Here is a 26,947-nt window from a genome sequence, read left to right as displayed (position 1 = left end):
AAATGAGGCTCATCTAATATTCGATTACATATAAATTGTTCATTTGTTCACCTTGGCCACCTGCCCAGCACAAATAGATACTTACTGTTGCCTAAATAAGTGATGCTGATTTTAAACTGCTCTGCAATTTGATACTTAACAAGAGTTCTGTGTTTATTTGCTGGCACAGGCTGCTCTAAAGATATTCAGCCTCTGCATTTTGGCTTCTGTTAAACTCATTACCTTGAAAAATAATTATGCAAATATTTCCCTGCATTAAATACAGGCAGTTTTTTATTTATTTATGAACAGCTCTAAATTTCAATTTCAGGGCATGCAGCTGAAAAATGGCTGCACAGGGTGGTAGATGGTGCTGCCTCCTCACCCATTGCTGCAATGGAGCAGCAAGCAGTAGAGAAACAAAGTTGTTCCATTTTTTGCCTTACCTGCTTGTTGAAATGAGGAGTGCAATAAATTGGGCAGTAGATATCCAGTCACCATGGGATTTGGCTGTGCTCACAAGAGGCAGGCACTGAGCTGTATGTAAAGAGCTTAACACATTGGTTTTTTTTTCTCCCATGAAAATAAAGCAGCAATCCTGTAGAAAAAAGCAAAGTGAGCTGAGATAGAGATGTCTGAAAGGTGATTTGTCTGAAAAGAAACAGAGGCTTCCAGCAGCCCCACAAAAATTAACACAAATCTTAAAGCTTGCAGGGTTGGACTGATCCTCATCTATTAGTGATATTGATGGAATGTTGCCCTTCTCTAGTGGTCTGAGTCACTGTTTACATGAAATGGAAATTGGAGCTTTGCTTGACTGTTGCACAGAACTGTGTACTGCAAATTGCATCTCTTAAGAATTGCTGGTTACAGAAAGCTGCTATTATCAATGGATAGCTGGGGGTGCAAAGAGATTTTACACAGTTGATCCAAACTGCAGTCTACAGAGAACTATACTGAAAGGAATTTGAGATGGGTGAGTTTCTGGGGAACTACAGACTATGGGCAAGACCTCACATGTCCTTGGAAAAGGTGTAAAATGGGGAAAGGGCTTAAAAAGCCATGAGGATTGAGGGAATAACTGGGCTTTAGAGCTCAGACATTTAGGTTTTTGCAACAATGTAGCGAAGTTTTAGATTGCAGATGCTGTTCATGTGGGATGATCAGGACCCTTTTAAATGCTTCAAAATCAGCTTCTCAACATTAGACACTGCTATAATTGTTCAGTAGCTTTGAAAATGCAAACCTCTCTTACTTGTAATAGCCTTTACTCCGACTAGACACTTCGTTAAGAAAACTACACTGTCAAGGAGAGACTGCACAAAGATCCTGGCAAGAACATAAGAACATACATATTAACCAAAGTATCGCTAATAGCTCACTGGCTAGCATAAGATAGAGAAGTAGGTGCTCTGGGCTTCCAGATTTTGGCTTTGTTGCCTTTTTGTTTGGACTTTTCTTTATCACATTAGCCACCCATAAAGTGGGCAGAATAGTACTACCTTGCAGCAACTGTGCAAAGCTAACCCAGAACTTGTTAAATGAAAGGTTCGATGGAAAAATGACATATTAATAATACATGTGCCTAAGTTTTATTGTTTGCCTTAAGGAAGGTAGAACGAGGTCCAGGATTTCATGGGCAGTGTTCATAATACATGATTTTCCATAAACGGATTTGTTTTGTGCTGAAGGTATGATGCAAACATACAAATGCACCAAAGAGTTTAAAAGAGCTAGTAGTGGTCCCAATCCTATTTCCATTTCCATGTAAATGCCCTACTTGATAGGACTGAGGCAAAAGGAGTTGTAAATGTGTTTAAATACATGTATGTATATGTGTGTGTGTGTATGTGTACAAGCAAATACAGAGAGAGATGTGTAGAAGCACATATATTTGTGTGTGTGTACAAAAACAGACAGCTAGGCACGCATACCTGGTTGATATGGCTGAAGTGAAAAAAGAAACTGTGCAAGATCATACCTGCACAGGGAAGGACCTTAGTTATTACTCTTGACTACTATTTCAACACTGTAACTTGCTGTGGATCCTGTTCAGTGGATCAAGGCTGCTGGGGCTTCTGAATTTATTTGCAGCTACATTTAAAAGACTAATACTCTGCAACTCACATAGGTGACCTTCACAACAGTCAAGTAAACCCAACTATTAAGTTGCATAATGAGATAACTGTCCTGCCTGTTGCCGATGTCTTCCTATGTGTCTATGCACATTGTACTTTGGCTGAGTGAGTCTGAGACCAAAAGCATCTATGTGCAGAGTAGATTATTCTGCGCTTTAAAAGTATGCCAAGTGTGATGGAGGCTCCTGCAGCTCTTTTGAACTGGTATTGAATGGTCTCATAGGGAAGAGTAATTGGAATGTTAACTTAACGGTGCAAATACGTAATTTATTTTCTTTGAGGCTGCAAAGGCCCCTCAAGTATAATGGGGTTTATACTATATTTTTATGTGTGACATAGCATTTTCCTTAGGTCTTGTTGTTACACCTGGGAAAAAAAAAAGCTAATGAAAAGGCAGAGGTTTATTATTATTATTATTATTATTATTATTATTATTAGCTGTAAAGCAATAATAGTCTGAAGATCTTTGGCTGCTAACTTCAGTGGAAAATTGGATATTGCATCAGAGAGGATACACATTTTCCAGTTCTTCAAGGAAAAGAAAATTAAAGAATCCCTGGCTTTGTTCTTTGTTTCTCTATATGGAGTATGCAGAGCAGCCTGAATGCCCTTCTGCTTCTTCCACCTGTTCTCGAGTTTTCCCAGGTTCATCTAAAGTGCTTATCTGCAAGTTGAAAACAAGAGTGTATTAAAGTACAGAAGAGGTACATGTATTTATTATTTTGGGGATAGGATTTAATTAGTGTCTGTTTTCAAAAGAATTTACCACTTACAGATGTAAGCAGTCAAACTGTTTTATCTATGTTAAACTTTGTAAAGTCTTTTTGGAGGCAAAATGGAAATTGAGCTCTTGGAAAAAACTTATATGGGAGCCAAGCAAATGTCTGGTGGTAAACTTTACAATGATTAATATTATACATAGCCATTAGGTTCTGGCAGATGGTCATTTAGAGAAAGAGTTTCAGATATGACCACAGGATTTAGGAGGCCACATCCTATTAAAACTCATTTTGCATTTGGTTTCCAAGGTAATTTTGAACAATCTCATTCCAGAGGTTTAATTGACAGGAGTGTGATGAACAGTTAAAAAGCCACGAACCCATCATTAGAATTGTTTCCGTGGCTGACAGTCTCAAGAGACAAGTTAAGGAACACAAAGCCTGGCATTGGTGGCAGGCCACTGTGAACAGCTGCTGGCTGCTTTTGTCATGGAGCAGGGGTGAGGGAACACCTCTTCCAAGAGTAGTAGTACTGGCAGTAGCTAGAGCAAGGATGGGAGAATTCCAGCATTTTCTGTTCCTGGTTTTCTAACGGCATCCTTAGTGCTTCTCATTCCTCCTCCCATGGAAGACAGATCCAAATCCTTTACCTACTCTGTTGAAAGTCTCACTTGCCTCATGGTACACTTCCACATAGTCTACCAGTGGTCTTTCAGTGTCTGTCATTCATCAAGGATCTTCCACAACCGTAACACACTCTCAAACATATCCCTTTACCAGGAACAGTGAGTGTAATTCCTTCAACAGACTATTAAATTAGGATCCAGTTGCCAAAATCATGATCATTTGCCAGTTCAGATGTTCAAGGTTAACCTGCCTTTTTCCTAGTTGCTAGGCAAGAGTGCATCATCTAAAGCTGGTGTCATCTGTCAGCCCATATGTTAGATACCTTCGGGCTCTTCGTGAGGCATTAGGAACCTATATTGAGTCAACTCTGTTGAACATTTCTTGTGCAAAGAGATCATGCCGTCTGTAGCGGCTACTATGATCATATAACAAGGATATAGTGCTACTGCCATGGTGTTTCACACACTGACAAATGGCTGAAATTGAGGAACCTGTGAGTCAGCTGTAAGCCAATAATTATCCTATTGGTCTAAGAAGAGAGAAATCCCTTCACTCCTAAAACAGGACACTGCAGTTTTCTGTTGTGCTTATGAGGGCTCCATAGAGACTTGTGTTATCTGCTTGTAATGCTAATAACACCCTATGGTTCAATAGCCTTTTTTGTGAGATGACATTTTGGGGCATCAGTGGCATGGCATCAGCTTTAGTCCAACGAATGTAGTGGCTGCTGTCTAACAAAACTTTCTGTCACCTTCCTCCTCTTCATAGTTTGGTGCCTGGGGTCCTGTGACTTGTCACAGGTATCAGAGTTACATTCCCTCACACACTTAGTAACTGTTACACAAGAAGAATGGTATTGCTTTGACTAAAACCCCTATTTAAAATCCGTATTTTCATTTTCAAAAAATTCTTCCAAGCTTTCTCTGTAGTGTAAATGGTAAAATAATGTGATATGCAAAAGGAACAGAGGTAGTTACTTGTTAAAAGAAGATTTCTAAAAGCCCATCATACATGCTGTGGCATTTTAATTTGCTATGAAGCTCTTCTGTAAATTACAGCAGGTGTTAAGTGAGTTTCTCTGGAATATTAATATGGCTGTGCTGCATGCAGAAAGTACAGATTTCAGGAAAAATAAAAAATCACTATATCATTCCAATGTGTTAGATAAAAAGAAACTGCTGTGCTCAGTGGTTTATGGATAGGAAATGGAACAGTCCAGGAAGGTGTCATTTGTAATTGGAACTCCTAAAACCACAGCGAAGGAGACTCATGTCCAAAGGTGCCAAGGAATATTCTAAGTTTTTTGTTTGTTTGTCTTTTAATGATTACTGCTTTGTTCTAGCATGAAAGCACTTAGATCTGATACTTAATAACTCTTCCTCTGTGTATTCAGAGAGATTAGTGCAAAGGCCGTATCAGTCCTGAAGCAATATGAATTAAAGTGACTTGTCTGATGCACTCATGGCACAGCATCACTGCCAGAAAAAATGAGGAACATTCTACATAGGTCAAACATCTGCAAACTGAGCTAGAAAGAACAATGTACGGACAAATCCAGTGTAACTATTAGTATCACTTACCTAGATAGGCAATGTTCCTTAAAAGCCTTACTCATAAATATATGGGGTAAAAAACAGTTGTGGAGGCAAGAAATTTAAGGCAGCTCTCTGAAGTACAGGAAGAATCTACAACACAATACCTTACAGATCTCACTCCAGTCTCCTTGGCCTCCTTTGTTGACAGCACGGACTTTAAACAGGTATGCTGTATTTGGATCCAAATTACGTATCTCCAGGTTCTGCTGCTGTATTTTGCTTAGCTGGCCAGCTAGTTGTGTCTGGACAATGTTATCAGGACTGGTTCTAGCAACTTCATAAAACTCTACCTCAAAGAAGTCCACCTCTTCTGTGGGACAAGTCCAGTAAATCTGTGAAGAGAAAAAAATCTGTAATACACAATTAAGTCCTCTTTATTTTTGCTTATTTTAATTTTTGCTTTTTTTTGGAAGCCCTTGTGCAGCCGATTTTTTTTTTGAAATGCCAGTGCAGCTGTGATTTCAACTATGGCATGAGATATATGTGGAAGATGTGTAGTTTGTCCACTTGGAAAATGCTAAGCTTCCTTCTGGGAATTTCCTAGTACCCTTTTCTGACACACTAAAAGTAATGCAGACTGACAGCAGTCAGCACTTTACAGCATTCACTTAGGTTCCTACACAACTGGCATCCTGGCATCTATGCAACTGGCATCTATGCAACCGGCATCTATGCAACCAGCATCTATGAAATGTAAAATGAGAAAAATGATACAGATATGATGTTATCACATTGAAGGCCAAGACCAGGAAGGAATTGTTTGATCTGACATACAGATACTTAAATACAAACATGGTGCATCTATTTCTTTCTGCACCAGACCTTACCATGTAATATATTTATATCACATATATAATGATCCTATTGACTACAGTGGGAATACGATACCATTCAATCTGCGCTTCAGTTTACCTCAAAAGGCGAGTTTGGAACGCATTGTCTTCTACAAATGCAATATTTGAACTGATAGCGTAGTCTTGATTACTCAGACTTGCATGGGTTCAAACTCTATAACAGCGTGAAAATATAACAGCCTCTTGTATATATTTAGGATTTCTTAATGGCTTACTTTGGCAGACCTCGAGTAAACAACAGTCTGGTATATGAGCACAGATCCTGGGACTGGGACTGAGTCACTGTCTGTAGGTTGTTGACTTGAATCTTTAACAATCTGATATTTTCTCTCTTTTCCTGGAGTTTCACAAGCTGTATCCTTGTACACATACACTTCCTTACTCTGTGTAGGATGACTAGAAGGGTTAGAGTTTGGTCTTCCGAGAGTGTCTTTCGATAGTACGCCTAAATCAAACAAGGAATTTGAAGATGGGCTTTGGAAAAATATTCCTTGTTTGGATGCTTGAGTACTTGAGGCACCCCCTTGAAACGCTCTTTCTGGGTTGAAAGAATAGGGATATTTTTCTGCTTCATTTTCTGACTCCATTATTCCAATGAGGGATGGAACAAGTCCCTGTAAAATAGAGACCATTTCATCAAAGTTGAGGTGAACTTTGCTTAGACGTGGACTAAGTTTGAAAAGGGAAGGAACTGTATTTTCTATTTCTTTCACTAAGCAGTGTGCAGATTGCAGAAATACAACTTGACTTTCCTCCTCAAGAGCCTCTTTACAGTATTGAATAAGGCCATCCATATATGACAGCTGGCTGGACATATAGTTTATGTAGTCTGAAATTTCTTTCTGTTTTTTAAGTTCAATATTTTCAAGCAACTCCATCATCTCCTTTTCTTGTTGATGAAGAACCATATTTAGTTTTAAGAATCCATTTCTGATCTCCTTTCTTTTGGTGTCCTTATAGGTCTTGAATTTATTTTTTGACAGGATAACTTCCATTAGATCATTGTCAATTCCTTGGCATACTGTAAGAAAAAGTAAAATCAGGTCAGTAGTTCCAAATTCAGGTTAAAATGCAGTGGTTACAAGAGGCAGAATGATAGATTTTAGCTTAAAAAACTTGTAGAATGTTTAGTAGAACATGGGACAAGAATAAGGATTCTGGTATTTTCCTCTTCTCTCTTCTGCTAATAAACCTTGTGGGAAATTGTTTGGGTTAAAATATTCACATTTGGGTATAGAAAATTTGCCAATTACTTACTACTTTATTATTATTTCCTCATTCAAATTTATCTCCCCCAAAGTGGTCTTGATAATTTTTACTTCATTACATGGGAATTCCTGAAGCTTAATTTGTTGAAGCTTTCTAATGGCTTTCAAAATTCACTATGCCACTATGAAATTAAAATGATGACAGAAAATGCGCCCACATTATGTCTGTGGCTGATGGTATATTCCTCTGATGGTTGTTATGTGAAGGTGTTATTAACTCTTCTGACATTAAAATTTGTCAGCTCTAAAAGAACAGAAGCAAACATACCAAAGGCTGACTGTACATTCCAGTGCCATTCAGCTAACATTAGGAAGCAATGTCACATTACAAAATCCTGAACACATATTCTACATCCCTCTTCTCAAATTTAAGACCGTTGCAAACTGGAGAATTTAATGCTTCCAGCTTTTTCTTACTGTGCATGGTTCACTTTTACCTTTCTGAAAGTTATTTTCCATGCAAATTCGTTATGTGCCCAACATTTGTGAAATTACATGCAAAGATCAAAATTAAAAGAAATCTGTAAAATCCTAATGTTCATCCCCTTAGTTGCTATGGATGCAGTCTTACTTAAAAGGAATGAATTGCTGTGTTACCTCAGAAAAACATGACTGCTTTGCCTCTTAGTCAGCATGTGCAGAAGCATAAAACTGACTGAGGAGGGAGAATTCTTCTTCAAACATATATTTCTGATTAAAAAATACTCATCATCTATCCTGCAGATGTAATTCTGTTTATTCCATGCTGTGTCCTGCAGTAGGAAATAAAAGTTCCCCTCTCTTAATCATAGAATAGTTAGGGTTGGAAAGGACTTTACGATCATCTAGTTTGAGCTGCCTGCAATGGGCAGGAATGCCTCACTCTAGACCATGTTGCCCAAGACTCTGTCCAACCTGGCCTTGAACACTGCCAGGGATGGAGCATTTACCACTTCTTTGGGCAACCTGTTCCAGTGAAATGCACATTTGTGTTCCCATCCCACAGACAGATCCTTTGTTCTCTAATAGTTGAGGCTGGTTCATGATGCCACAGTTATGGGCTTATTCCTTTTGTATTTCTACAGTGGGAACAAACCACCTTTCTGATCCTCGTGCTGTGCAGAGAATTGATATAACTTGTCGACCTTATGTTTAAGTTTTTTTTTTCTTGATGAGGCATGGGGAAGTTTGAAAAGCATCAGAAATACATACCTTTTGTAAATTCTTCAATTGTACCAAAGAGGGAAGTAGCCTCTCTTGAACATGCGACTCCCAAGGGAATAACCTTATGATTGTTGTGTAGTGAGCTCTTGCAGACCACACAGATCAGTTCGTGGTCATCCAAACAGTATTCAGAGAGAGCTGAGTTGTTGTGCAGTAAGCAGTGCCACTGTTCATTATCTTCGTGATGTGCTCTGGTTAAAATGTGGTCTTGAAGACTATACTTGTCACTTAAATACAGACATTCACTACAATAATTGATTCCACATGTTCTACATCTTCTTCCCTCCTTGCAAGTTTCACAGTAGACTGGTCTTTCATTACGGCCAAACCTCCACCTCAGAAAGCCATGTCTGTGCATGTATTTCTTGGCTAGTTTTGCTCTGAGATAATTCTTCCTCAGCTGAATTTTATTTGTGTAGTCGAGGCAGTGTGCTTTGCTACACACCAGACATAAGATGGTATAAAACTTTTCAGTTACTTCAGCTCTGGTCTTGGTTTTATTTACACACTTCTCACAAACGCAGTGGTTACACGGCAGCATAAGTGGTTGGAGAAACAGTTCCTTACAGATTGGACAGGTAAGCTGGTCACGGAAAGCGTGGCTGGAGACATTCCTTTCTGTTGTAATGACGGACACATTATTCCTAGTTCTGAATCTAGGCATGACTTCTTTTGACCTAAATAAAATTTTGAAAAAAGAAACAACAAACAACCCTAAGAACTCAGACAAAAATATCAGAGTATTAGGGTACCACCTAAGACACAAAATCATAACATGAACAGTTCTGCTTTGCATACCAACTGTCCTTTTACTCTGACTGGATACTTTAAATAAGGAAGAATCCATTTTTTTTTCTTTTCCTTTTCACAATTATTTCACAGTATGTTAATATATAACAGACAGACATCTCAGTTATTGTAAATCTATATGAATTTGTTGAGTTATTGCTGATGGCCAAGTGAAAAGAAGAATACAGTTTGGTTTAGTACAGAGTGAAATGTGTTTTGTCTCCTTTTCTTTATATTTGTTAAAATGAAAACTACAAAGGAGTGAAGAAAAGCATTTAGTGAAATTCAGATTAAACCCTTCATTTTGTTTCAATTGTATTAAATTATTTACAACAACTTTGGCAATGTATTTAGAATACTTTCTTTTTAATGAAAAAAATTAGGCAATAAATGTCAAAATGTTTTTCTTATGCATTTTCAAGATGGAATATTTCCTCAAAAAATTAACACAACTGTTTCACCATTTCCAAAGAAGTATTTAGGACAATTCTGCTTACAACAGTAACGCACATTTACATATGATCATCCTAAGTTTTAGTCATTTAAAAAACTCACCTCTGAATGATTTCTGATTTCTAGAATGAACTAAACTTAGTGTCAGTAGCAGCTTTATTATCACTGATTATTTATATTAATTGCAAACACTTTCAGGTGGGGATTTATTATTATTATTATTAATAATAATATGCTTTTTCAGGATATGCTAATCCCTGGTCTCTTCAAATCTTGATAGTCCTAACATGCCTCTTAGCCTGTGGACATTATCCTTTTAAAAACAATACTAATTTTATAATGCCTCCTTGAATATTTTCTATAGCCTTGACAAGAGCATCATTATTCTAGGTGGACACCTTGCTTTTAGGCCTCCATGGTCTGGCCCTCTGCTGTGCTTTTCTTTAGCGTCCATGTTAATACTGCTTTCTTTCCTGCCTTCTCTCTTCATATGTTCAACCATACTATCTGATTCTTCTGTCACTCTAAACAACAGTAAAAATCTCTAATAAGCTAAAGATCGAATTTTCTGTTGCTATGAGGATTCCTTCTGGTCTTCAAAGTTTACCTAGGTTGGAACTAACCATGCATTTCTAGAGGTCCAGTCAATTCTTCTTGGTTTAGCCTGGAGCTCTTCTGATAATTTCAGTTTTATCTTCTAAGACTATTAGTATACCTTCTTTGTGTTCTGTACCATTTCTTGATAATTATTTGTCTGCTTTATAATTATTCTTTATAATTATTTGTCTCCTTGTTTTGATTATACCTGCTTCCTTCCACTTCCAGCTATCACCAGTTTTACTGCTCTTTTACTCCAGTTTTCCTTGTATTCTTGCCTGCAGCCTCCTTGCTACAAACACATCCCTGTTTTCTTCCTGTTTTAAGTTTTTCTGTGCATCTTCCTTCTTGTTGCTGTATAGAATTTACACTGTGAAAATCCATAAGCATTCATGGATTATGTCTGGAAATCAGGTGGTCCTAATTACAAATGCAGTGATGTTCTGGAATGGTCTTTGCCTCAGAGTAATGAGCATAAGATTTAACTACCATCAAGGTAAAACTACTTTCTCTGTTTCTCAGAAGAACGATAACCTGTGGTTATTTAAAATAGCTCAAAGAACTCAACAGATGTATGTTTCTAAATGGCACACATCCATTAAGACATAATGTAAATTGGAACACGCTAGAAATTAGAGTCCTTAACTACACTTACTGAAAAAGTCCTGATGTTCTTGGGTGATGTGGTTTGTTGTCAGGCCTGCAGCACCTGCTTTCATAATACTGACATTCTGTATTCCCTTCACTGCAGCAGCAGCAGCAGCAGCATTTGCAGTTTGGGTCATTTGCACAAGAGCAGCAGCACCACCAGCAATTTGCATGCTCTGCAGATGAGCAGTGGCAGCACTGGCAAGTTTTGCCATTGTATGGACATGGGAAACAGCTGCAGTTCTGCTCATTCGTAAACAAGAAGCACCAACACAAGCAGCAATGTTCATTGCTACTCTGGCAAGTTTGATAGTACCAGTTTAAACAGCTTGGCCAGATTGAACAGGAATACCAATTTTCATCCATCCCTCTGTCACATATATGGAAGGAAGTCCATTGATCACGTCAGCTGCTCTTCACACTACAGCATGAGTCTGACTGTTGTGTCAAGCTCTGTGCCATGGCAATGGGTTTCATTCTAATCAGAGAGTGATGTCATAGTGAAATATTCCAATAAGGAGACAGGAAAAATTTTATGCACAGTTACCTGATATAGTGATTACATCATCTATACATCATGATAACTATAATTGTTCTTCCTTAATTCCTTGAAAGCATTTACATCATTCTTCATTAAGAAGGCTGTTCTCTTGTTAGGACTACACACTTCATAGCCGTTTTGTTGGCTCAGCTGGGTGTTGTAAGCAAATCAGCTGAATCAGGCCCTAACCTGAGATAGTGAGAGGTTTCTCATCAGGCCTCCATAAGAGTTTAAGCATAACTAGCACATGTGAAAGGACCTTACACTTGAGATGCAGCTTGATGCATATCTTTGTAACTGCCATAGTTATTTTAAGCCCTTGTCTGCCAGTGTTTATGCTGTTACAGCATTTGTTCCCCCAGAGTCTGAAGAAACAAACTAAGCTTCACAGTTCAGTGCTATTGTTCATTTGTTGTGGACCTGCCTCTTTTCCTGCTGATTCCACATGTGTTTCTTCCCCTTCCTTAAGTGGCCACTCAATGCAATATCAGACATATAATTTCAGTTATTATTAAGTTACTTTGTATTGGCACCTTTTTCATTCATTTAGTTGATTTATTCCAAGATTTATATAGTGTTTCTGTCTATAGATATGATAACTTTAAATAAATATGAAAATTATGTAATGAGTACATGAGTTTCCCAATATTGCATGTTTACTATAGTGCTTATATGTTAGTGCTTGGACTTGAAGGCCTTAAAGGCCTTTTCAAACCTAAATAATCCTATGATTTTATAATGCTGAAAAATGAAATCCATCCTCTAAGAGTTATCTGCAACTGACATCTCAGCTTGTTCTCTTATGTGAAACTGTTGACAGTGATATCTATATAGTGCATATTCAAGAATGCTGGCTTCTGTACTGTAACTAATTTTTTCAAAATTTAGCAATTCAACCTGTGTTAATGTGTTTATGTGTAATGGGAAGTTACTAAGATAGGTCTTGATAGACTTTATTGTGACAGCTCCTTTGAGCTCAAAGTCTGTTCTACCTAGAGAAATTTTAATTCACTAATCAAGAGCCCTACAGACTGTAATGGCTGTGTCATTATGTGTAACCATTTACATGATGGGCCATAATAGTTTCTTTGGAATAGTTATAGCCTATTATGTCAATTGGATTTTCATGCATAAGTACTAGATCTGTGTGCTGAAAGGCTTTCCATAGCATAACCTGGACCTTTAATGGATGTTATTTATCCATGTGTCTTTCCAGTTTAATCAATGGTAATGCTTTTTTTTATTGTGCATATTTCATTTTGGGAATATTGAAAGGCTTTTGAATTTGATCATTAGAAAAAATGTTTCTTGTGATACTTGTCTGCTTTTCTTTTGCAAAACATGAATACATGCGAGCTATTTTGAGGAAGGAAAGATTAGGGAATGAGGAAAGAAGAAAAAAATTATTTTTTGTGTGCCATGTGCTGACACCTGGACAATCTTTTCCATTTTGACATGCTACAGAGTTTAATTAGTAATGTGTGCATATGGCATTCACAGCAACACATTTATTTTTCTTGGTTCTCTGTGAATTGTGTTTTTCTGATGAGTGTTGGACAAGTTTGTCTTTTGGCTCATATAATTTCCATAACTTATGTCCTGCTATCTTTAGTGCTCTGGTTTCTGCTTTATCAAAACTGCTTTCATCAACAGCCTCATTCCTGTGCTACTCCCAGTGTAAGTGGCCTTCTCTGTAATTCCCTGTAGGCATGCAGCCAGTTCTGAGATGGTCCCATTTTATTAATATTTTCATTCTCTAGCAGATATTGAAAGATCGGATCAGACTGGCTGCTGGAGAAGTCCAGTTACATGCAATAGCTGCAGACAAACTGTCAGACTTTTAATAGTGTTTGCAGACATGTTCTCCCATGTGTTTGTTGTGGTTTGATGTGGTTGTCATGTTCACATAGTTCTCGTGGCCAGGCTGTGATGAGGGTATACTTCACCTACAAATAAACTTGACCCTGCAAAGTCCATCAAAACCCAACTGTATGAGAGAAAGCTACTTCCATTAGCTATCAAATAAGTCAGCATAATATTTTCTACTTGGCAATTCATCCTGTTCTTTTTTTGCAAGATAAGCTGATTGTTGTCTTTCTTTTCTTTCTTCCCCCTTTTTCCTCTACCTCCAGATACCTCACTGATATTTCTAATACTGATATTTCTAACACAAATTGAGATTGCACAGTGTCCAAAAAGAAGCTTGAAGACCACATACTATTAGTGGCTTAACCCTTGACTAGTGTCTGTAGTAACACTACCTAAATCATGGATTGTTATTTATAAAAGTACTTTTTCTTTCCGTATTTACACAGGTCACAAGAATGTGCTCAAATTAGAGAAACAGAAACTAATGAAAACAACTAATTATTTTTCTTTGTATTTTATACTCCTAACACAGCCAAGTAATGCCTGACTCCACTGTTCTTTTCTATGGCTGCTAATTGTATCAAAGATTTCTTTCAGTGTGTCAATTCTGTCACTTTCTATGTAGAAAACCAGCAGAAAGCCTTCTGCTTTTAAGTGCTCCTAGAGGTAAAAGATAAGCTTGTGAGTCAGAGAAAGAAGGAACTGTTATCACCCTTAGGGTGGAGAAGGAATGACCCTTCCTATAAAACCATTTAGTCCAGCAGGATTCACTCTCTAAGGGACATGGTAGTTCTTTCAATAAATGGCAGTGATTGAAGAGATTAAACTGACTGCAGCACATAGAAGTGTCTGGTTTGGGGGAAAGTTTAGAATAAAATAGAAGCCTGACATGATACAACCCAAAACTGATGCATTCACACTTGAGAGTTGCTTCTGAAAGCATTCATTCTGCCTAGCTGTGGCTTGCCCACAACAGCTACGAAGAGAAGGGAAAATACATCACTGTTCTTCATAAGAAAAATCTCTTTCTAGCTCCTTGCTTTCACCATCACTTTGAAACAGGTTAGAGGACACTTTCCTAGTAATGGGAATGCTTAAGAAATAGTGTGGCTTACAGTATAGTTTTTTTCTTGTTTTCATGAGCTTCATTGATCCTCCTTCATTCAGTGCTTCACCCGTAGCCAAGTGACTACTTGTATGTTTTCAAGCAGCAGGAATATGTTGGTGGCTCCTACTGAAAAAAGGCAGTGTTGATATACAAATCTCCACAATTGCTCTCCACCTCTTCAGAGTAGAAAGTTTTAGATGGTTTAGTTGATATGGAGGCACACTGGAGACAGCAGCCAGACCAGAACTGGAATGATGCTTTGCCATCAATATTAGCAGCTGCTAAACCAAAAGAACAACAAACACATGGCAAACTTGAGTCTTCTTCATTGCTCTAAAGCTGTGTAACAAGTATATCACACTGAGCTCCATATGCCTTTATCCATGGGTAAAGAAATGGATGAAAATTACAACTGCTTGAGTGGGAATGAGAAATATTGTATTTGGGAAGTATATGATTTGAGCCAGAAGGAAAACTAATAGGAGACAGTGCCAAAGGAATGAACTCACTAATGAAATTTTGTCTAATTCTTAATGAAAAAACTTAATTGATACCACATAGTAAAATAATTAGCACCAGAAATATATAGCTAAGAACTGCCTATTATAACAATAATAATAAAATAATGCTGTATCACTCTTAAATAAACCTAATATTTTCAAGGTATCTGGGCCTAATAAAATTCACCCAAGGAATACAGAGAAATATCTGAAAGATTAGCAGTGGTTTTAGGAGTTGCTTTCTGAGAACACATGAAAGATGCTGGAAAAGGTACTGGACTAGATGAAATTTAAGATTACACAATTTAGAAGCAAATCTAAGAAATCTCATTTTGAATGAGTAGCATTTCCCACAGAATATGGGCTTATGAGTGCTTGCATGCCAGAGGAATCACATCTTCTTCACACAGATCTCAAAGGTATTAAGTGAATTGCTGCAAAATGCTTTAGAGAATCAATTTGTCATAGATATTAAGAAACTGTAACAGCATACTGTTACTGTGGGTCTCCATCCATGGTATGATTCCTGCTATGTGAAACCTTGTTGTCTTGTGTATCACTGTCACAATGTGAAACCTATTGTTCTTTAGAACAAGTGAAATTTTGGCATTGTATGGTTAGAAATACTGGGCATATATTATCTGTCTCTGCCTGATGCCACTCCAGCCCTCATGTGCTTTGTCCTCTTCTGGGTGGCCACATGCATTTCCTCCCCCAGAAATGATTTTGTTACTGCTGTGGCTCACTCAGTTCCCCTCACACCCCCTGTCTGGGTGCTTTTTCCTTGGGCTCTGGCTTTTGGATCTTGATTCTTCCCAGAGTAAGGCGGTGTTCATCTCCGTAAGGTGAGGTGTGCCTGTGCAGCTGTTGAGACTGCAGAGAAGAAACTCAGATGTTTTACCTTGAGCACCTCAGCTAAAGCAGTGTCAGAACAAATATAGCAGCTGCAAGCCAACATATTTAAAATCTGAGGCCATGCTGTGTTAAAAGGTGGTGAACTGCATGTTAAACAGCAGTCTGTGCTTATTATACGCCAAACTTAAAGTAAGTTAAGTGAGTTTGTTTAAAAAGCAAAATTGTCTTTTTCTACTACAAAATTGGGAGTTAATAGTACCGAGCTTGTTAATGCCGAATCTTTGTCCTGGTATGTAGCGATTCTGGTCTCTTAGGTGAGTTGGGGATTAGGCATTTGTCCTCCTCAGGCTGCTCTTTTGGTAATCTGCTTTCCTGAATATAGGACCTTGCTTCAGCCTCCTTTTTAGTCTATTTTTTATTCTTGTGTTAGTTCTCTGCTGGACATCCCCACTCCTCTCCTGATTAGCAGGCTCTAAACAGTAACTATTGTATTAGGAGGTCCAGCTGGGCAGTGAAATATGTGTTAATAACTTGGCTCTGCTTAAAAGGGAAAAACGAAGAAAAAATAAAATCACTCTTGCACACTGCCTAGGGGAAGAGGGGGAAATACAAATGGAGCGGGTGGAGGTGAGAGGAAAGGCTTTACGAATTTAGGCAGAGGATAGCATAGGGAATTAAAGCTGTGGTAAGCCCAAGTCCCCTGCAGTCAGGAAAGGAGCATAGCTTTCTCCTTCACCCCAGAAGTTTTTCCTTCTCACCAGCTGAGAATGTTTATAATATATGCAACAGAGAAATAAAATAAGCCCTTTAAAGAACAACTTGTGAAGAGGAAAAAAGGCTCCTGGCAAGGAAAACAAGTGTAAACACTTCATTTTTAATTGAAATCTGAAGACAGAGCTTGCTGCGTATATACCCCCTGCAGAGAGGATAGGGTGTGTGCCTGCCTACATGCATTGCAGTGGTGAAAAACCTTGAGCCAAGTTGCTTGATATGTGTCTAAACTTGCATCTGAATTAGTGCTGGAACTGCTGTGCAACAGGTTGTGTTGTGGTTTTAAACCCAGCAATTGTGACAGTGTTACCTTTCAGGTTTATAAGTTTCATAGCAAGTTTCAGGCTTGCAACTCTGCTTTTCACTCTTTATGCCCCTGTGCTTGCTTACCTCTTGTGGTGAGTTGACCCTGGCTAGAGACCAGTGACCTCTAAGGTGCTCTATTACTTCTCTCCTCAACTGGACAGAGGGAGAGGAAATGTAATGAAAGGCTCTTGGATCAAGATTAGGATAGGAAGAGACCATTTAGCAGTTACTGTCCCTGGTAAAACAGATTCAACTTGGGGAAATTAATTTATTACCAGTCTAATGAGAGTAGGGGAATGAGAAATAAAACCAAATCTTACAACACTTTTCCATGCACCCCTTCCTTCTTTCTGGGCTCAACTTTAGGCCCAGTTTTCTCTGCCTCCTACTCCCAGCAGCACGGGAAGATGGAGAATGGAGACTGTGGTCAGTTCATCACACACCGTTTTTGCTGCTCCATCCTGCTCAAGAGAGAGCTTCTGTCTCCACAGGGACAAAGGTCCTGCTAGGAGCCTGCTTCAGCACAGGCCCCCCATGGAGTCACAGTCTCCTTCAGCTATCCCCCTGCTCTGGTACGAGTTCCTCCCCAGGCTGCAGGTGGATACCTATTCCACCATTAACTCCAGAGGGTGCAAGTGGGTATCTGCTCCACCATTGACTTCAGAGGCTGCAGGTGGATATCTTCTCCGCCGTTAACCTTCAGAGGCTGCAGGTGGATGTCTGCTCCACCATTAACCTCCATGAGCTGCAGGTGTGTATCTGCTGTACCATTAACCTTCCCCGGCTGCAAGTGGATCTGTGTTTCACCATTAACTTTCTTGGGCTGCAAGTGGATCTCCACTTGTCCTGGGTTCAGCAGTAGCAGTCATGTTTCTCCTCCTTGGTAGCTGGTGCAGTGCAGTGTTTTGACTTTCGGCTCGGGAACAGAGCTGATAGAGATGTTTTGGTTTGGCCAAGGACTTTGTGAGCCTCATGTTCTGCCAGGGAGGAGGGGAAGCCGGGAGGAAGCAGAGACAGGACACCTGACCCAAACTGACCAAAGAGGTATTCCATACCACAGCACGTCATGCCCAGGATGTAACTGGGAGTTAGCCGGAAGGGCTGGGAGACTGCAGGGTTGGAGGAGGTATCGGTCGGAGCTTGGTCGGGCTTGGGGGGCGAGTTATCGGTCAGCGGGTGGTGAGGTGTTGTATTCTCTTCCCTTGTTATTTCCTTTATCATTATTATCATTGGTGGTAGCAGTAGTGATTTGTGTTATACCTTAGTTACTAAACTGTTCTTATCTCAACCCGTGGGAGTTGCATTCTTTTGATTCTCCTCTCCGTCCCTCCGAGAGCAGGGGGAGGGCAAGAAAGGGCGGGAAGTGAGCGAACGAATTACCTGACTGGGTTTAAACCACGACACCACTCCACCATGGATCTTGCCAAGCTGTATGTGGATCTCTGCTCCATTGTGGATCTCTCCAGGCTGAAGATGGATATCTACTCTATCATAGATCTCTGTGGGCTGTTGGGTGGGAAAAGCTCGCCTCACTATGGTCTGCACCACAAGCTGCAGGGGAACCTCGTTGTTGGCTGCAGAAGATACTGTGTAAGTACTAGTTCATGTGCTCCATGTCTGCTGATTTATAGATATTGTGGACCTTTCAGTTTAGTGGCGGTTGCTGTTGATTCTTGGAGATTTTGGCCTGTATGCCCTTCAGATAAAATGATACTATTTGTTCAGCATTAACGAAACAAAAACTTCCATCTGTTGGCATGTCCTAGGGAATATTTTAACAGAGCAAAATGACATGAAGACATAGCACTGCTCACCAGGTTCAAACGCTGGGATCCAAAAGATGAACTTCCATCTGTTGGAAAATACTTGGAAGTATGTATCAAAAAATTGAGCATGTTTTCCGAAAGACTTTTTACTCATGTACTGACATAACTTGGTGTGAATAAGTGCAGTAGGCTTTCCATTTAAGAAATTTTATAGAATGAAACCTTTTATTCAAATTAATTAGAAAAATTTGATGAAAGGTTTGCAAGAAAAACTTCTGTGTATACCATATGTATAGGTAGTTCACTTGCAGCAGACAGTGCTTGTAGGAATACGTAGTAAGTCATAGCTTTTTTTCCTCCTCTCTCTTAGTCTGAATGATAAAACTTTCAAGTAGGAAAATGAATTTACAATTTTCTAAATAAACAAAGTGATCAGTAGTATACGGTCTGGCTTACACAGGAATCTGTTCTGATACAAAAGGAGGCATTTTGAAAAGAGTGGGTAACCCACAAAGGTTATCCTGAGTATTAGTAACAGTGTGTAAAAGAAATCTGTTTGGCTTTACGTTTGGTTTTTATATTTGAATAGTCATTATGACAGTTTTCTGATCGCCACCATCTTCTCACTGAAATAGCAGTGCGAAAAGATATGGCTTCTTAAATGCGTTGTCTTACTAAGGTTATGACCATGGGATGAATTTGGGTTTCATTTGATCTCAATACTGCTTTACTATGAGAACAGTTTCCTCCTAAGCATGATTATGAGATGGAAAAAGTGACAGAGGAAAACATGTAACGGGAAGAAATCCTTTTTAGGTTAAAATTAACTGTCAAACTGTGAGAGAGATTTAGCAACTATGAAGCTGCAGGAGTAGAAATAACAGTGTGGAGCTGAGGCATTTAAAGCAAGGGCACTGTAATAATAGCTCGATTATAAATAAGCAAAATACTAAACAGTGCTCAATGCTTTCTCTCTCCACTTACAGTCAGCTACTCAGTAGTTCAAGGTGAGCAATGGAAAAGCAGATGGGAATTTGATCCATGGACCTCAGCAAGTAACCTTGCTGCTCTGTACATTTGAGGCATACTTTCTTTTAGGGTATTGGTTGCAAGGCTGAATGTTTAATACTCTCTCTGCATGGGACTTCCTAGACAAGGCAGCCTCTCAGCAGCATCCCTGATCCGAGCTCCTGGTAGGCAGCACACCTCTCTTGAGACTGGATCAGACTGAGAGATGGATGCCTCTGTGCCTTTCCAAGTAGAGTCTCCCATGACTGAGATGTGCCGCCTTGGATGCAGTCAGTGTTGGTTATCTGCTGTATTGGTGCAGCAACTGGTTGTTCTGTTGTGGTGTATGCTGCCTCGTTAGCTGTGAAGCGGTTCTGGGTGGGGGTGTCAGGCTTTGGAGGAAACCCCTCGCTTTCATTTATCCTCTTCCTCCTCCTTTTGTTCTGTTTTTCGTGACATGTTCCCAACCCCCTGAATTAATGCCCCCCTTCCTTTCACTGTGTGCTGGGGGGGGGTGGGGTGGGGTGGATGTTTGTGGCCTCTGCATTTCGTACACTCCTGGATCTGCACTGCAGCCTCCAGTGTCATCAGCTCCGTCTGGGTGGCGACACTTGAGCGGGCCGCAGATCCGGGGCGGGGGGGGTGGTGGTGCGGACCAGGCCGCTCGCCCGTAGCGCGCTCCACGCGCTGCCTGAGGCGCCACGCCGGGTGGCTGGGCCCAGAGAGTGGCGGTGAATGGAGTTAAATCCAGTTGGCAGCTGGTCACCTGTACTTAAAATTACTCTGGTTTATTGCCCCTAGTTTTACTGTACTGAAGTTGTCCCTACCCTGCCCTGTATAACTTTACTTTTATTAGATACCATGTTTTTGCTTTCGGAGGGGAATAGAAGTTGTTATACCTAATGGACATAAATTCCTCATTGGTTATAACTGAGTTCATGCGCACTCCCCAGGGAGCAGGATCAGCACCAAAGACGTTGTGTTCATTGCGGTAAGAACTGTGATGGGGTTGGCATTAAAGCTGGTAAAATTGTGAGCCCTTTTTGTGGAAAGTGTAAGCCTGGGTATTGTCAAGAGGACATTTTTGTGTGGAGGGAGTGCTTGATTTGCTATTCAGAAATGGTGGTGAGACAATGTGGTGCTAAACAAGGCAAGTTACTGCCCCAGGGTTGCAATTTGTGTGATACTAGAACTAGATTAATTAGCAGATGTCAGCTCAGCATTTTGTTTTAATTCTCATTTATTAGTGGTATTTATCCCTAGAAAGGAATAAATATAATTGATTTCTGCCAACCACACTAATTTTTATTAAAATTATCTTAATGAAGTATCTTGAGCTTTGTGAAGAAAGAGGTTGTCTTTCCACATAAAAATGTAAATGCTTTGAGTCCTCCTTGCAAGGAGGAATAGAAGGGTGGAGTATTCCTTCATCTAAATAGCAGTAGATGAAAAATCAAATCAATGACAAGCACATGAACCTATCATTATTTATCTGTAATAAGTCTCTCCTTGTGCTTTAATTTTCTGCTGTGGTTTCTCTTGAAAATTTGCAAGCAAGGTTTTTACTACCACACAAGAATCGAGTCCATCTACAGAAACAACTCAGACCCCAGTTAGTGTTTACAGTCGTCTTCTTTGTGTAATCTTTTGGAGGCTTCAGACACTGATTACCATCTCCTGAAATTACAAATGGGTAAATGTAATATTTTCTTTATTATTTTGAATACATTGAATTCAATTGGTTGCTTAACACCAGCTTTGCTGCTCAAGCTGAAATAGTCTGAAATACGCGCTTCAGTCCACCCATTTTCTTTCTTGTAAAATGTGTGATTGAATAGCGGATTGGAAATTGTAGATTCTGTAGAGAAGCAGTCATACACAGTCCCTTTAAAGCCTACAATTATATATAGCTATTATGTATTGTTCTGCTCACTGTATGACTTCATTTGAAAAAACAAACAAACAGTACAACCCAGTCCCCAAACCCCTACCAAACCAATGCAATGGTGTTTAAGGCAGGTATAATTTCTGAACAGCAAATTACTTGGGAATTCTGAGACTAAAAAGTGTAACACTGAATGGCATAGGCAAAACCCCATCAAGATAGGTGGGGCAGACACTAGCAAACTCATTTTCTATTGTATTGGTGTAATGTGAGAAACATAAAACAGGGCTGGTGCTATTTTATTAAACTTAAAAAGTAGTCAGAGATTTACCTGCAAGTCTTCCTGTCACAGAAGTGTGTATGCTACTCAGGAAAGGCACACTGACTTGTTTTCTTTATCAATACAGTGCACAGATGTGCCGCTGATTTCTATGACAATTTAAGACTAAAAACTCACTTCATGTTCTGCTTAAGAAAGGTGTATGTATCACAAATCCATGACGAGCCTGTGATAAAGTCCAGTGCTTATTTTTCAGCTTTTTGCTTGAGAGGAAAAAAATCAAGAAGTAGTGAAATTAGGGGGCAGGCTCACCTACTGCTTGCAAAATAGTAGTTAGCACATTGAAAAGCTAGTATTTTATTAATTGACTTCTGAAGAAGTAGTTGCCCTTAAGCTATCAGTGAAGGAGCATTTGAAGTAAGTTCCAGACATCCTCAAGATGTGTTTGTTTCATTTGATCTCTGTTTAAGCTTGCAGAACAAGAAAGCCAAGTGGATTTTTAGAGCCTGAAGTATCTTTATGGAAACCCGTGTTACAGAATAAAGCAAAATACCTTAATTCATATAGAACTGTAATGTTTCTATTAATACAGATTTTCACCTTAAACTGGGTTTAGTATTTTACTTTTGACCCATTTTTGCAAATGGATTTCAACACTCCATTAAAAGCATTTTGTCAGTAGGAAACATCATATGGCAGATGGAACTGAAGGTGAATCAAAACATATGGCTTCCTTTTTATTTCACATGAGAATACTGGTGTACATAAAAGCTGTATGCCAGAAACATCAGTTAATTGTGATTTGATGAAAGTGAATCTGTTAGGAGCTAATTTGCACCAAAAAAAAAAAAAAAAGAAGATCTAGTACTGCTACAATCAAGTCATAACTCAGAATAAAAATGTGATCTTTTTAGGACTTTGTATCTCAAATTCTTGACAGGAACATTCAGTTTAGTAGTTGACACAGTTGACAAGGCAGTTAAATCTGTTCACTGTAAACGTAGGAAGAGGGCTTCTCCTGGTAAGGTTTTCTTGTTTTCACAGGCAATTAGAAACCAAAGAAATTGATTACTTGGAAATTGTTTTTATCCCTCTAATTATGTTATCTTCAGGCTGGGATCACAATGGTTTGTTTTTGTTCATACATGGCTGACAAAAACTCTGAACACATGGAATATGAAACTTGAGAGAATAACTTTTTCCCAGCGTATCTAATGTGTTGTATCAGTAATCTTTCATGGCAATAGTAGATGCTGTTATGTTAAATGTTCGATTATGGGCTAGTCTTGGCAACACCTGGAGAAAAATATAGATGTATGTTGTTTGATTTAGCAAATTAATTGAATAACTATACAGTCTCCACTGGTTTCTGTGTGATGTTTCTCATGTTTCAAGAGTTCTGGTGATTCGGCAGAAGTGCTCAAGTGTGAGCTGTGCTGACATTACCAGGCTTGGTAAGGTAGTGTGTAATTGCAAATAGGAGCTTGACTGCTTGCCTCCACTCTGGGAAAACAGCTGCCTCCAAAACTGGACTCTTGGTCCTGACTGAGATGTGATTCTCCATCATGTTTGTAACTTCTTAAATCTTAGTTGTCTACCTTTTAGTTTCCATAAGGCTTAGATACTCTGTTTCGGGGTAGAAACAGAGTTTAACATGCTTCTGTGGAGTTAGTAGTCTCTGGAGCTGTCTGCCAGCTGTTTATAGCCACCTTATTGTCCTGAACTATGTGTACAAATACAAATATTTGGAGAATGGCCCAGAATTTGATAGAGAAAAGGGAAAGGAAATGCAAATTGAGAATTCACCCAATGCTCAATAGAATGAAACCAACAGATCATACTACTTTCCTAAACTATCAACCTTATGAGGAAATTGAAGGCTATTCCTAAGGAGTATTTTAAATTCCATGAAGAAATAAGTTTTTCTGAATCCCCACCTTGAATTCTCAATTTCAGTATACAGTATGCTTACATCTATGTGTTACCTCGTTTTGTAATTTTATGACAATGAATCACTATGTTTAACAAATAAGTTTCGGGTCCTTCCTGCTCTCTCAGCTTCTCTCTATGGTTTGGTTTTCCTCTTCTAGACTCCTTTTTTGTGTTGCAGTACTTCCATTTAATGCATTATTTCAAAATCTGATATTACTTTATTCTAAGTAAGAGCAAGCTGATGACCTTTCTTCTAAAGACACCAAATACTGTTTGTTTCAGACAGCTTAGCAGTTAGTCCCACTTCACAGTAGGATATATTCTCTAAGGCACTGTAAGCAACGGTGAAGCACAAAGCAATTTGTTTTGCATAAGTAGCTGTTATGAGTAATTGTTTGTGCTACAAGAGAGTCTAGGGAGCCCAGGAATAGACTAGGACATTGTGTGAACCCGAAGATATATCACCACTGGAAGTAAGTGAGTTTCTGTTGATAATGAAGAAACGAAGTTCTGAAGATCCAACAAATAGAGTGGGTGGTAGCAGAATTTAACATGTCTTTATCATATTTGACTTTATCATATTTTGTATTTATTTTGGATGTATCATTGCAACCTCTTTTCATGCCAGAGTTGTGTTAAATTTGCAAAATGTCTGGGGTTAGATCATGAGATTGCTAAATCCTGGCTTGTGTAAAACCAAAAAATATCTTCTCCCAAAATACCATGCACACACACACTAATGTTACAGTGATAGGATCATAGAAATGAGATTAGAAGGAAAGTTTACTTTGTTTTCAAGAATATTTTGACTTCTTAATCTGGCTTTTCTTAGGAAGATGCAGAGAAAATTAATGTGAAGGCTCTTCATGTCAAGAAGCAGACTTAAGAGTCTCTTTAAATGAGTTGAGGTGGGACTAATTTTGCCAGTTTTGCTACTAACAGGAAGACAGTTCTTCTCCCAAATAACTTGTAGTCTAAATGTAATTGAATAAAGACTACAGGTGGTAGGCAAATGCAGTGGACCTTGAGAAAACCATTTCTTTGCCTCACTGATGAGAGAACTTAATATTTCTGACATTTCTGAATCTTTGGCTCCTGAAGAAGTAGGTGACCTGCAGTGTGTTTTGTTACAACTTACAAAATACAAGTTTAGACCCAAGTTCCATGATGTATAACCTGGAATTCAAATTTTGACTGCGTTTAGACACTAAGTTGTCTGTGTACAGACTGAAGCCTGTTCTAGAATTTTTAGGGAGTGAGGCCTAAATATCTAGGAATAGCGTAGACAGTCGTAATGTGTGGCAAACCAGAAAATGGCTCTTTATGTAGAGACTGGATCTTGGAGTACTCACTAATTTCAGGATCTCCTGTCCTTGCATGCTGGGCATAGCTGTATTTGTGTGTAGTAAATGTGTGGAACTGTACATTGGATTGCATATTTGGGGTGCTGCGGAAAAGAGGGATGGTGGTCTGTGTGATGAAGCCTGTGTGCCTCAGTATTCTCCCAAGTCTGGCTTGAAATCTCTTGCAAAGAAACAGCTACATAAGTAAAATTTTTACATTCAGGATTAATGTCTACATAGTAGCTGCAATCTCCCTTTGCCGTGAAGAGGGATTTTGTTATGCTGCTGGTATTGGCACTGGCAGGTCTGCTTGTGACTACACTATTAGCTTTAGCACAGCCTTTCATTGGAAAGTTTCTCTTATATGAACACACTTTGCTCTAATGAATTATTATGTTTAATATACATTTATTCTTATGAATATCAATAACAATATGCTGAATTCCTCATTTTGTTACAATATTTTAATTAGCTTTACTTCCAGGCTTGAACAGCTGCTACCCAGCCACCAGAGGGTAGAGCTGTCTGTTACTGAACCAGACCATGTACCCGCACTTTTCTCATCCTTCTTTTATACTGTCTCAAATCAGTTCTAGCACCAAACACAGTGTGTCTGGACAAGATCACCTCACTGGTATGCCAACATGATGTTACTCAGTAAAGTAAATGAAGAATGTCTTTTTTTGTCAGAAGGCATCATTCTGAAATACCAGGTTATACATGCCTCTTGTTCTGGCAGCAAAACTGGTAATTTCTAGATTTACTCATGTTATCCTTAATAGCTGTCTCAAAGACCTGTCTCAAAGACTGAGCATTGTAATGAATACAAACCCCAAATACCCACAATGAATACTAGCCATCAAACTAGAGCAAAATTGGAATGATTCTGTACAGAAATAGGATTCACCTGACCAAAGATCCACCTGATTTGTAGGAAACTGGAGTCAAAGGATATGAAATAATGTATCATGTTCCTTTTCATTGCAACTGTTCAGATAGGGAGCTTGTAAATTAGTTCGGTTTTTTTTTTGCTTGGTTGGTTGTTTGATTTTTTTTTTTTTTTTTTTAAGAAAAAAGCCCCAGTGAAATAATGTCTGTAGCCTTAAAATGAATTATTTGTGGGTGTTTGTATACATACATATACATATGTATCTGTGTAATGGAAATACATTTTTAAAAGTCTACTTTGTTCTGAACATTTTGAGTTATATTATGGGATGGTGGCGAAGACACAGATAGAAAATTTTAGTCTTCAGAGTTATTAGAGTGACAAAATCCATAAATACCAAATACCTTGGAAATACATAACACAACTATAAAGCATTTATGAAATTCATGACTCTGAAAGTTGCAACTGCTGGTATTTAATATAAAAGTGTTGTAACTCTTTATAGAAGTTGACATTTTTATTGCAAGAGCTGTCTGTAACCATTGTTTTGCACACAAAAGAAAGGAGCATACTTGAGGAAAGCATAAGGCTTCAATATTGTCATGAATGAAGATGATGTGAGACGTGTTTTATCTTGCATACTATATATGTCAATGAGTTATGAAATAGGTTAAATCTAGTTAATTTTAAACTCAAAGTGTGAAATGTTTGTATTATCATAGCCTTATTCATAACCTATGGCAAACTTCTGGAGTCATTAGACCTAATAATGTAGGGTAATCTAGAAGGTGACAGCGGACTGTAAACATTTATTCTCTGGTTTCTCTTATCTCTATGACAACGAAGTTAATGCAGCATCCAGTGCATGAAGAAGATAGGGCACAATATAGGTTAAAGAGGTTAGAGCATAGTAATAATCTGAAAAGCTCTCTGCTGCTGTTTACTCCCATGTGATTGCTGTACCAAGCAGGTAGTCCGAAAGGACTGCCTTTCACCTGTTTGGAATTACTCCTGGACAATACTA

General features: G+C 38.8%; 1 protein-coding gene across 1 annotated transcript; it reads right to left on the bottom strand.

The window, feature by feature from the left end:
* Nucleotides 1-2,546: 2,546 nt before the first annotated feature.
* On the bottom strand, nucleotides 2,547-11,321 carry TRIM42 (tripartite motif containing 42). Its single transcript, XM_061465371.1, has 5 exons — nucleotides 10,878-11,321; nucleotides 8,372-9,060; nucleotides 6,128-6,933; nucleotides 5,163-5,390; nucleotides 2,547-2,781 (listed from the first exon to the last, which is right to left on the bottom strand). Exons 1-5 carry the CDS (start codon nucleotides 11,234-11,236, stop codon nucleotides 2,695-2,697), a joined length of 2,169 nt encoding a protein of 722 aa, XP_061321355.1. The 5' UTR covers nucleotides 11,237-11,321; the 3' UTR covers nucleotides 2,547-2,694.
* Between the last annotated feature and the right edge of the window lie 15,626 nt (nucleotides 11,322-26,947).

The sequence above is a fragment of the Pezoporus flaviventris genome, unplaced genomic scaffold (assembly GCF_033815535.1).
Source record: "Pezoporus flaviventris isolate CSIRO_AGI_PZ_B2104156 unplaced genomic scaffold, CSIRO_AGI_Pfla_v1 ptg000040l, whole genome shotgun sequence".
NCBI classification, from domain to species: domain Eukaryota; kingdom Metazoa; phylum Chordata; class Aves; order Psittaciformes; family Psittacidae; genus Pezoporus; species Pezoporus flaviventris.
Note: the sequence above shows the minus strand (reverse complement) of the source record. Positions and strands in the feature narration are given on the sequence as shown.